This window comes from Coffea arabica, chromosome 1c (assembly GCF_036785885.1).
Source record: "Coffea arabica cultivar ET-39 chromosome 1c, Coffea Arabica ET-39 HiFi, whole genome shotgun sequence".
Lineage (NCBI taxonomy): Eukaryota > Viridiplantae > Streptophyta > Magnoliopsida > Gentianales > Rubiaceae > Coffea > Coffea arabica.
Window position 1 is genome coordinate 56,147,490 of NC_092310.1, and position 12,744 is coordinate 56,160,233.

General features: G+C 37.2%; 1 protein-coding gene across 3 annotated transcripts; it reads left to right on the top strand.

Moving 5' to 3' along the window:
* The first annotated feature begins 837 nt into the window (after nt 1-837).
* LOC113731548 (probable LRR receptor-like serine/threonine-protein kinase At1g06840) lies at nt 838-11,580 on the top strand. 3 transcript variants are annotated; one of them, XM_027256874.2, is made up of 21 exons: nt 838-1,030; nt 1,377-1,554; nt 2,362-2,512; nt 2,952-3,023; nt 3,210-3,281; nt 3,568-3,711; nt 3,891-3,962; nt 4,039-4,110; nt 5,097-5,171; nt 5,387-5,455; nt 5,634-5,702; nt 5,854-5,925; nt 6,092-6,178; nt 6,357-6,425; nt 6,594-7,099; nt 8,003-8,161; nt 8,744-9,027; nt 9,585-9,636; nt 9,875-10,125; nt 10,385-10,519; nt 11,086-11,580. In XM_027256874.2, exons 2-21 carry the CDS (start codon nt 1,413-1,415, stop codon nt 11,434-11,436), a joined length of 2,904 nt encoding a protein of 967 aa, XP_027112675.1. In that variant the 5' UTR covers nt 838-1,030; nt 1,377-1,412; the 3' UTR covers nt 11,437-11,580. The 3 variants fall into 3 exon arrangements, with proteins under 3 accessions (XP_027112675.1, XP_027112680.1, XP_027112688.1); XM_027256879.2 differs by having other exon boundaries at nt 962-1,100; XM_027256887.2 differs by lacking the exon at nt 838-1,030 and having other exon boundaries at nt 1,414-1,554; nt 2,417-2,512.
* Nucleotides 11,581-12,744: the final 1,164 nt, after the last annotated feature.

Below are 12,744 nucleotides of genomic sequence, written 5' to 3' on the forward strand. Positions count from 1 at the left end.
CGAGCTCGAGCTCGAGCTCAAAACATTAAGCTCGAGTATATATATATTTATTTTTTTATTTTTATTTTTAATAGTAAAATTACATAAATATCCTTAATATTTTATTATTTATTAAGAAAAAATATTATTTTATTAATTTTTTTAAAAATAAAATAATTATTTTTTATTTTTTTCGAGCTCGAACTCGAGCTCGAGCTCGGCTCGAATCGAGTCGAGCTCGAGCTCGAGCTTGAAAATTACCAGCTCGTCGAGCTCGAGCTCGAGTTCGAGTTCGATGAAATTAAGTTAAGTCTCGACTCGATAAGGCTAAAACTCGACTCGGCTCGGCTCGTTTGCACCCCTAGTCACAAGGCATCACATTACATTATTGACGTTGCATCTCAAAATTAACGGTAAATTATCGGTATTGGCATTTTAACTTTTAACCGTAACCACAACAGTCAAAGTTGTGGCGGTAAGGGTCCTTTGTCTTTAGCGGCACGGCATGATTAAGCTACAGCAACTCAGATGGGCGTTCGATTGACTCGGAGGCTCGACGGCAGGAAATGCCACAAGGGTCAAAACCATCATAAGATAAAAATAAAAGCGGCAGTTGATTGTTCAGCTTCAGCAACAACTACCCCCTGCCATAAAAGTCAAAGTGGCGTCGCCATTAACATTAAAATCATAAAACAAAGAAAGAAACAAGGAAGAAAATGGGGTGAACTCAACTAAGTAGTTGTTCTCACTCAAGTACTAGTAGCAATATTATATAATGCAGTTGAAGTTTGACAAAAAAAAAAAAGTACTAGTAGCAATAATTATATATAATACACAAAAAACACCCGAAAGAAAAAGATGGCTGCTGCTCTCATCAGCAACGCATTCATCAATCTACTCACCTCCAATGCCGACCCAGTCAATTCATTTCCATGTTTAATTTTCTCCTCCTCTTCTTCTTCTACGTCTACCATCAGGTGCACCAAAATCCTAACATCATCACAGTCACTCGCGTTCCCAACTTCTTACCATAACTCCTACCTTCCAGCATGTAAGTTTTCCCATTGCTTGACCTCAAAACTATCCCCATATAGGCATCTGAATCAAACATTCTTTTTCGGGTGACCATTTCTTCTTCTCTTTTCTTGCTTGTTTCTTAATTCCTATGTTCTTTTCCTGGCTTTGGGTATTTTCTGTCGATTTTATGGGAATATCTTGCTTCTTCTGAGTCTTTTGTTCTCAGTTATTTGATGGTTCCGGTATTCATATGCACGAACTGGTTATTGTGACTTGAAAAAAGGGAAAAAAAAGTTTGATTTTTTTTTGGGGGTTAGATATATTATAAACTTCTGCTTGAATATGAATTTGGTTTGTTTTCTCTTGGTTGGCATTACCAGGTGGGGAGCTTAATTTGTATCTTTTAAGTGTAAGAGATGTTGGGTAACTGCAGAAAGTTTGGTCTTTTTGGGATGCCACAATCAAGAATTTCGTTGTTTGGACTGAGTTTGATCGTGTGGTTGTGCTGGTCTTTGCTGCTAATTAGCGCGGATAGCCAAATTACCCATCCTGATGAAGGTGAAGATGATCAGTTTTCAGTCTCTGCAATCAGCCTGTATATTCTTTTAAAATTTCTTGATGAAAGTGTGTATGGTTTTCATTCATAATATCGAATGACAGTCTGCAGTTCCACGATGAAGCGTTTGAATTTAGTGTTTTTTTTTTTCTTAAAAACTCCTTTAATAACGAACTCCAGTGCACTGCATTCCCTAGTATCGTAAAGAAGTTCCTCAGTTTTATGGCTTAGAACAGGTCAATTCGGTGTTGTTAATGGCTTCTGAAATGAAAATAGTCAAGAAAATAAAAAAAATGATATGCATGCTCATTTGGCTACATATTGAACCTGCTGTGGACTTTTTGGCTGTCGTCAGCTAGTTACTTTTAGTCCTTGAAATGGGTATGAGCTAGTTATTTTTAGAGTGTATGCAACAGATGTAGATCTGAGCTTTGTTTTGCACCTTTTGCCCGGCGTATCAGGAAGTGTTCTTGCTTAATTCCTTGTGATACTTAGAATCAAGGTAGTTCACTTTACTGTAGTGGACTCTGGATGTGTAGCCACACACACAAGGCAAACTTTATTATGCCATTTTGTGGTGCCGTAACTCCTTGATACACAGTGAAGAAACAAAAGAGAGTAGATTCAAGGATTTTTTATTCAACATGGGAGAGATATCCTTCTATATTTCACTTTTCCCTCCCTAATTTGGAAGTTCAAGATGATCTTAATTATTTTGTGAACTGATATGGACACTCTAGAACATAGGTAAGTAAAAGTTTTAGTTTAGTTACGGGATTGTACAGTGTTACCATCTTTTTGACCTGCAGTTAGAGCATTGCGGTCAATCAGGAAAGAATTGATCGATCCAAATGGAAATCTCAGTAACTGGAGGACCGGTGATCCATGCACTTCAAATTGGACTGGGGTTTTGTGCTTCAATCAAACAATGGACGATGGCCATCTTCATGTCGTAGAATTGTATGATTTAATTCTTCCTGCATTTCTTCATTTTTCTATTATTGCTTAATAATATTTAACTGGCACAAATACTAAAAATTGCTTATGTAAAAGCAAGTTCTTCTCAGCTGACAGAAATTCAAGAAAGCATATTACTTAGGAATGTGTATAACTGCATAGGTGAAGGATCCTGTGACTTTACCTCTATAAGGTTCTTAAAGGACATAGGAGGTGTTGGATCAACTAGAGTAAGGGCCTCATCTAGAGCCTTGCTGACATATCTTTTGGATATCAGTTTTAACACTTGTGTATAGATACTTTGCAAATGCTTGAAGATGATAGTTACGTTGAAGAAAACTACATTGGAACAAACCAAACAATTTCAATTACCTGTGTCGCTGTGCTTGTTTAAGTCCCTACATTATATTGGCGACTTACTGGTTTGTCAACTTTTTAACAGGCAACTACTTGGTATGAAACTCTTCGGAAGATTATCGCCAGAGCTAGGCCGTTTATCTTATATGCAAATCTTGTGAGTGGCATTATCTGTATAGTTGTTTTTTTCATTTATTGGGCATGATCAAAATGATTCTTTTTTTTCAGCATTATACTGGGAGTATATAGCTGTTTTGGACATTGGCTTCTTTTACCTTGTTAATTTTAAAATTGAAAAACACTTTTCATAGGGACTGACTCTTTAAGTGTATTTCTCCTGAAGGGATGTTATGTGGAACAACATCAGTGGGAGTATACCCAAGGAGATAGGCAACCTTACATCTTTACAATTGTTGTAAGTTGCTGGAGATCTTTGCTTAATCTCTCTATTCACACTCCTGCTCTTCCATTACTGTTCCTAATCTCTCTAGTTTTCTCTGGACTGTTTAGGGGTTGACTATATAAAATAATTTGTAAATTTAATGTCATGTCCAAGATCTTTGTTTTCTGGGTAACATTCTTCTGAATTTTCTTGTGGATATGAATTGCCATTTATGCAAATATACCACTTTGATCTCTTTTGTACCAGGTGTACACCCTGTGTCTTGCCCATATGATGTTTGCTTATTTTCTGTTTGTAGGCTTCTCAATGGAAATCAACTGACAGGATCACTACCTGAAGAGCTTGGTAATCTTTATAACTTGGACAGGATACAAATAGACCAGAATCAGATATCTGGACCGATACCTAACTCATTTGCGAACTTGAGCAAAACAAAGCACTTGTAAGAATTGGCTTCCACTTGTAATATAGCACTTCTGTTGCTTCCTCCATTGAGGGTTTATACATACTTCAGTATAAAATGTTAGTATCTATGCATATGCAAATAATAGACATGCTCTCTTGCTGTGATGCCTTGAACTGATTGCTGATTGTGGTTCTTACATTTTCATTTTATGATAGTCACATGAATAACAATTCAATCAGTGGGCAAATCCCTTCTGAGCTGTCTAAGCTTCCAAATCTTGTTCACTTGTAAGTGAAAACCTAATTCATGCTGCTACATTTGCTGCATGTTGAACATCTTTGTTAATGATATTCAGTAATCCAGGTTACTTGATAATAACAACTTATCAGGCTCTCTTCCTCCAGAGCTCTCTGAAATGCCAAGTCTACTTATACTGTAAGTTAACTCATATCCTTGTGTTTTTATCTCTCGTATCTTATTCCTTTATATGATGAAGAGCATGATTTGTTTGAAAATGTAGTTTATAATGGGGACTGCCAAACCTAGTTGCTGAGTTTGTTTTTCTGGTTGCTTGGGTAAATACAAATAGCCTTTCTTTTCTGTATCATGAACATACATGTTTCAGGTGAAATTTGATCCAGCGCAGAGTTATGGAAGTTTAATCTCTTCAAGAGCACAAAAAACAGATAAGAAGATTTTTCGTTAAGTTAAAGAATGATAGTAACAGAAGAAACTCTAGGAAATGATGGAAAGGAATTTTGGGTTGAGGCATCAGAAAAACTGGTTCTTTCCTATACAGATCTACTTAATTAAATCAGCAAAGGAGAAAAGGTCATTGAGAGAGAGGGGTGAATAACGATTCTGCAACATGTGGAAATTTGGACTTTTTATGTCTTTACGTTCTTACAACATCGACATCAGTTCTCTGATGTACTCATTTAACGAAGTGTGCCTACTTGTAACAGGAGATTAGTGTTTCTTCCTTATACGTGCTTTTATTGATATTATTATTTTTTTGATGATGTCTACAAAATATATGCAGGAATTGCAACAATTCCAGCTAGGTTAGAAGGTACTTGTAATGGGCTCAATTAAAATGAACTGTACCAAGGCATACAAATCTTAGCTCTACTGCACTGATAAAGAAGAGCACAACATATTCATGATTTATATTCGAAATTTAACTTTATGAAATGCTTTTTTTTTGAGGTTTTATGTCATTATTAAGAAAAGTAGTTGGAGAGGATAATTTGTACTACTGAAATAGTTCCTTGTGGAAATGTTCTTTCTCATGTCTAAATTATTTCTGGTGGGAGAGCTATCAAATAAGTGTCTTTCAGTTGAAGAACATTGACTGTATCATATACGTTTTTATAGTCTTACTGATATTTTTTCTTTTCTTTGTTGCCTCTGGTCTGCAGCCAATTGGACAACAACAATTTTGGTGGGAGTGTGATTCCTTCTTCCTATGGAAACATGTACCATTTGTTAAAATTGTAAGTGCTGCAATTTCCAGATTCTTACTCTAATATAGGCGTTTTTGTCTGCATGTAGAATCACTGGTCAATTTTTTAAAAACATTATCGTGAAGTTTTTGTGTTCCTGGAAGTTTTTATAATTCTAGACTAGGATGAAGATATGTACCATGGCCTAGAACAGTTTACAGAAATCTTTAAAGTTGCTGACCGTTTAGTTTCATTATCTGTATCAGGAGTCTCAGAAACTGCAGCTTGCAAGGGGGAATCCCAAACTTGAGCAACATGCATAACCTTTCATACGTGTAAGTCACTTGCCTAGATGTTATTTTAGTTTTAATTGCTCTCTGACTACACTTGGTTTTTCATATATCAAGTCACCTATTTTTCTTCAAAAGTCTGGAGTTTCCCCACTGAAAATGACTTTGACCAAGGAAAATTCTACTGGAATTTCTTCTTTTAAGTGACAATACTGTGATGCAGAGACCTGAGCCACAACCAGCTAAGCGGAGCAATACCTTCAAATACGCTCTCTCAGAATATGACTACCTTGTAAGCACTCAAATTTACCTACCTTTTAAGTTAAATTATTAGTGATGATACTTTTTTGATGTCTGCTGACAAGAGTGATATGTGAAAATCTACCAATTTTTAGTACAAATGAACTTTGATTTCTAACGACGAAGTTGTTGACAATGTGCAGTGATCTTTCATATAACAATCTTACTGGAACGGTTCCTACCAACTTTGCTGGCCTCCCTCTTTTGCAGAAATTGTGAGCACTCTTCCTTTATACTTCATCGATATTGTGCTATATATAAATATATTTGTTCTTTAGCAGGTTATCCTTCATTTCACTTCCTTTGTATTCAGATTGATTATGAGTGCCTGGGATTTGCGAAGAAATTAATGATTTTAAAATTTTGTCGCACCTGTTACAGATCACTGGCAAACAATTTGTTGAATGGTTCTATTCCATCCATCATTTGGCAAAATAGGAGTTCAAATGCGACTCAAAGACTCGTACTGTAAGTCCTTTTTTGGGCAATTTGATGTCTGCAAAAGTTTTCTTATTCATCCCAAAGCAAGTTGGGAGTTAGAATTTTGTATTTCCTTGCCAACCTGAATTTTCTTTTCTCACTACTATTACGCAAAAATTAAGCTTAAAAAATTCACTTTTCATACACTTGGTAGTTGATGCTACAGGGATTTGCAGAACAATAAGCTCTCAAACATCTCTGGAAGTTCTTTTCTCCCTGCAAATGTCACCGTTAGGTTTGTCTATTTCCATATTTTCTTCAGCTACAGAAAATGATTTCATTGATATGGAGGAATTCTTCAAACAATTATCTAGATTGTTTGGAGTGGTTATAAAGATTATTTCTGGCTGGCCAGTATGTTATGGTATTCTTGTTCTAATCCTTTGCATAAACAATGATTCAGGCTTCAGGGAAATCCTTTATGCTCAAATTCCAACCTAGTGCAGTTCTGCGGATCTCAGAGTCAAGTTGTTGCTCGTATTTTGATCTCATCAAATGCTACCCAATGTCCCCCTCAAGCATGCCCCAGTGGTTATGAATATGTCCCCCCATCATTTCCAGTACCTTGCTTTTGTGCTGCTCCTCTGCTTGTTGGATATCGGTTAAAGAGCCCTGGGTTCTTTGATTTCAGGCCATATTTTGATCAATTTGTATGGTACCTATCCTCTGGTCTAGGCCTTTATCCTTATCAGCTTGATGCTGATTCATATGCATGGGAACCAGGCCCTCGACTGGGGATGTATTTGAGGATTTTTCCAGTGTACATTGATAATACTTCTTCTCATATGTTCAACAACAGTGAAGTTTTCAGAATTCGCAGCATGTTTACTGGATGGAAGATTGGTGATAGTAGCGTATTTGGACCATATGAACTTCTTAACTTCACACTGCTTGATCCTTACCAACATGGTTTGTCTCATTATCCTTTCTGCTGGTTTCAAGGGAATTGATATGAATAGAAGCAACCAAAGAAACTACTTATTCTTCTCCCAGATGGGACAGCCTATACCCTCTTATGTTGGATAACTAGGTTGATTAATCTTCTTAAAATGATGATCTGAAGTCAATGTAACATTTAGAAAATGATTCTGTAAATGCACCATTAGGCAACCTGCTACTTAAGAACATAGTGAAGCTTGCCTAAGAAGTACTTACGTAATTCATGGGCAATGCATATGGTTGAACATGTAGTAATTCCCTGTGCCATGACAGCCTGCTGTGTGTCCTAAAATGCCACACTCACTGTCATTCACAAGCGGGTCTGTTATTGTAGCTAGCAGAAATGGATATCCCACATCACAAGTATGATTGCACTATTAGACCATTCTTGATATCCTGCTGTCCCAAAAGTGAACAACTTGGGGTCTCACTACACTGCCCCTAACTACATGATGTTGTCATATGAGCTTATCATAGGAACGGTCACACTTAAAGTTAGAGCACATCTGATGCTCCTGTACCATCTTTTCAAGGACCCCTGCCTATTTCTATCACTTGCACCACTGCAACCATAAACCAAACTTGATTTGAGAATCATCCTAATTAAACCAACTTTGATTGTTATAAGTGTTTATATGTGCTTAGGCTGACATCTATAATCCACACCACATGATATTGTTGTTCTGATAGAAGACAATTTCAAATCCTCTATCTCACTTGATAAAATTCATTAAGTGCATTTGTTATTTTTCTTTGGGAATCCATAAATTTAGAGAGTATTATCTAAACAATAGTTTATAAAGCTTTTATCTTGTATTGATTGACAACTCTGTCAAAATGATCTCAATGCTTTGGTTCTGTTGGAACTTGCAGTAGTGTTTCCTTCTTCCTCATCTGGTGTAAGCAAGGGGGCAATAGCTGGCATTGTGCTGGGGGCTACAGCTGGTGCAGTTACACTGTCTGCATTAGTTACTCTCCTTATATTGAGATTGCATATGAAGAAGAAGCAGGCAGTTTCAAGAAGGCGTCATTGTAAGTTTCTCATTATCACTGATACGGGGTAATGGTCAGTTTTTTGTTGTTTGAATAAACTAGAACAAACTTGGTTTCATCACTTCTAATCCTAAAATACGTTCAACTATATGAAATATGTTCTCCAGTCAGATTTGGAAGTTAATTCTTTTTAATTATAATAAACGTCAGATATAGTTCATGGATAAATTTGCTTAAAAAATTGAATTGAATTAAATGAAGCTATATTGGTAAGCTATTATGTCAAAGTTTCAGTCATAAGCTCTTAGACTCTAATGGAAGTTTTTTGTTCTCCTATATCATAGAGAATAACAGAAACAGATGATAGGGAGGCAATGCCCCCACAGAATTAGTCCCTTTAATTGCTTGTGGACCGCTGACCTGTGCTACAGTGTTCTTAGCTATCCTTGTTCTTCAACTAGAAGCAGGACTGATGTAAGGCAACACCATGAGCACAATATCCTTCTCCGCCTCAAAGTTTAGGTTTTCTTGTTCTTCAACCCAAACAGATGGTTAAGAAGAAAGAATAACATTGATTATTACAGATCTTTTATGGTTTTGATGGTTTACTATTTAATGCAGCTTCAAAGACCTCCATCAAAATCGATGGTGTGAAGGAATTCACTTACGAAGAAATGGTATCAGCAACTAAAAATTTTGATAGCTCTTGTGTGGTTGGACAAGGTGGTTATGGAAAAGTTTACAAAGGTATTCTAGCTGATGAGACAGTTGTGGCTATAAAACGTGCTCAGGAGGGATCCCTCCAAGGTGAAAAGGAGTTCCTCACTGAAATAGAACTACTGTCAAGGTTACATCACAGAAATCTGGTTTCTTTGGTTGGGTACTGTGATGAAGAAGGTGAACAGGTATCTTTATGATTCAAATTCTCGACTTGTTTGCAAGTTTCTGCATTCTACTTAATGGTCCATGAGGGAGTTACTATCTGGGATCTCTTCTCCAGTTAAAGAGTTGAATGTATGGCAATTGAATGTGCCCTCTGGGGGTTATTCTTAAGTGCTAATTAGCTTAAATAAATGTTAGAAAAATTCTCACTGAGAAATGGAAGGGAGGCTTCACTGTGTGGAAACCAAATAACTTGGATTTAACATTATGGAAATCATGTTACTACATCATCATAACCTGCGAGATGAAAACTTCAGAAGAAGAAAATTCTGAGAGGAGGCTCTTAAAAATTAAGCGTTGTCTCCCAAAGTTAGTGAGAGTAGGTAAATATGATAGCTTTTTAAATTGCTTTAACTCACGGTGCTCAGACATGGACATGAACTTCCAGGGTATTGAATCATCCTCTGTTTTAATGAGTATATATTTTGTTTTTTGAAAAAGAAGTTCCTCTACACTAGTACTGCTTTGTTTTTTCAAAAAGTTTCTCATGACTAATGGTTCATTTTTATTTTTGATGCAGATGTTGATTTATGAATTCATGTCTAATGGTACCTTGAGAGATAACATATCTGGTATTTCTATTAACTTCCTCTTAAAGTTTATTTCTCTGTTGATTCCAAATATGGGTCTTAGGGCCATTCTATTCTAGATTATTGACTTCACTAATGTTGATGATGAGCTGACTCCCCCCCCCCTTCCCACCCCTGGCCTCTGCAGCACAAAATCACTCATGCATGCACAAAACATTTAGTTAAGATGATCACACAGCCACTCAATTGCAGCAGATAATTAATGCTTGAAGTGTTGCAGGGAAGTCAAAGGAGCCTCGAACATTTGCTATGAGGTTGAGAATTGCTTTGGGATCAGCTAAGGGCATCCTCTACCTACATACGGAAGCTAATCCTCCCATATTCCACCGGGACATTAAGGCAAGCAACATACTGTTGGACTCTAAACTTACTGCAAAGGTTGCAGATTTTGGACTTTCAAGGCTTGCTCCTGTTCCTGATGTTGAAGGAATGCTGCCTGCTCATGTATCTACTGTTGTTAAGGGAACTCCGGTAAGTATGATGCATGTATAAGTTACTGCCATGGTCTTTTGTAATATGTTTGGGATTTCAAATGCAATTTTATAGCTCTTTCTGGATACTTTTCAATCTTTTGAAAGGCTTCATCGGATTTTTAAAATACTGGTGAGAGCCATTAGCACGTTTACCCATCTGGGGCTCAGTGTAGCAGAATCTACTTGAATAAGGCCACTAGCTTAATTATACATACATTTGCTTGTCCGTTCTACTCATGAATACGTGTCCTCTGCAGGGATATCTTGACCCAGAATATTTCCTTACACATAAGCTTACTGACAAGAGTGATGTTTATAGCCTTGGTGTTGTGTTTTTGGAGCTATTGACTGGGATGCACCCAATATCGCATGGCAAAAACATTGTCAGAGAGGTATTTGTCTCACCATTTCTTGTCTTTAAGCTAAAAACAGTATAGTATTCTGGCAAGCGCATGCACATTACTGTGGTGCTTCATAGTTCTGTCAGATTTCACCTTGATTCGTTCACATCTTTCCAGTCAACTCCCAATCCCCAAGCTTGGGTGCTCTTCAAATATGCATGGTTTATGTAGGTTCCACTTTAAACCAAGCCTAGAAGTTTCTATTCATTCATTCATTTATTTATTTAATAGCCTTGTTGGAGTCTTGTTTTCAGTAGTTTTCCTATTCAATAATTTGTTTTTTATGTGATAATTTCTAATAAGTTTGGCAGGTAAGGTTACAAATATGGTATTAATTGAAATATTTTCTAAAGAGAGTTGAGATGGTCCAAAAGAGTCCTAACGTAGACTTTTATTGCGTCTTTCTTCCATCATTTTGAGGTATCAATAGTATTGTGAATGATTCATTTTCTAAATCTTTGTAATTGTTTCATCCCTTCAATCTATAACCCTGCATGCTAGCTTTATTATTAGAACTATTATACAGTTTAGTTAAGATAGTCGTCAATCTGTTTCAGGTAAATATAGCATACCGTTCTGGTATGATATTCTCAGTCATTGATGATAGCATGGGATCGTATCCATCTGAATGCGTGGAAAAGTTCATCAACCTGGCTCTAAAATGTTGCCGAGAGGAGCCTGACGCCCGGCCTTCGATGGCTGAAGTGGTTCGAGAACTTGAGAGTATATGGCTCATGATGCCAGAGTCTGATACTATACTGGTTGACTCGTTGGTTACTGACCCTGGAAAGGTTGAAACCACAACAACTCCATCTTCATCTTCCACGATGAGAAATCCTTTTCTTTCATCAGATGTCTCTGGTAGTGACCTTGTTAGCGGAGTTGTTCCCACCATTACACCTAGATAAAAATAGACCTTTCTTCCTGTAATTATCATTTTGCAGCGGTAGGTGGGAGGAGTCATTTTATGTATAGATTATGTGATTACATCTTATTTGCAACATTCGCAGCTTAATGGTTTAGCTATAGAAAATGCAAAATCCTTACCTTTCTGCTTGATCTTTTGCATTTTGCATGCTTTCTGAAAATTTAATGCGTCAAAACGGTATGCCAAACGCAAATTTAATTCATGTGCCACTAGGGCCTGTCGTATCAGATATCGTGGCTGTACTTTCATCTTTCTTTCCAGTCCTTGATACACTTTCTCATTCCTTGCTATCCATGCCCAATGAACCACTTGTTGAATCAACATTGGCCAGTATACCTCGTTCTGCTTCCCAATCATTCTTTGGTTCACATTCCAGTCCATCCACCATGTTATGCTGCTGGATTTGAACTCTCTCCATTTTGAGCGATGTACCAGCTGCGTCCATATTCTGCCAATCCATTCACAATCCCTTACTGCGTGTATTGCTGCGTCTCTCTTGCTGCCACATAACTGACATTTCCCATCTATATGGAGATGCCTTCTGTGTTTCTCTACATTAGTTAACAGTCGACCGTGTCTTGCTATCCACAGGAGAAATTGCCGTCTACCTGGACCTTTTAGTTTCCATATCTCCTCTCCCAGTTGGGGTCTGCTTCTGGAAGTTCTTCTGACTGCCAATCCAGCTCATATGCTGATGCAGATGAGAAATTTCCACTATACTAGGAAGCAGGCGGTTGATCCCAACGATGAAATTGCGCAAGTGTCATTCTAAGAAACAGCCATTCAGGACAGTATGCCCACACAAATCTTAGAAAGTTATCAGATCAACAGAACATTGCATGATCTGAAGGTAAACCAAGAATGTCCAGTAGTATGGCTATGTTCGTTCATAGGTCCTACATGGAGAATTAGTTACTAGTGTAGTAGTACCGTGTTTGCCTGTTTGGAACGCTGCATGCTTTTTCAGTTAGTGCTCACCGCCATTCCGTAATTCAAAAAAATCTCCAACTCCAAGGGACACAACCGTATGTGGCCGCTTATAGAGAGATTGGTTTTGAACTTAAGTTGTGGTGCAGGTGCAGGCAATCTGGTTAACACTTAGGAATTTAGCAGGTCGTATGATTACGGGTTCTGTAGTTAAGGGTTAATTGCAATTTATCCCCCCAAGGCACATTCTAATTTTTATTTTACCGTCTAACTTTTATTTTGTATCACTTAGCTTTTTAAGATACGAAAATATCTCTCTACTACGTTCAGATTTTATTTTTTTCCAATGAATTTTAACATG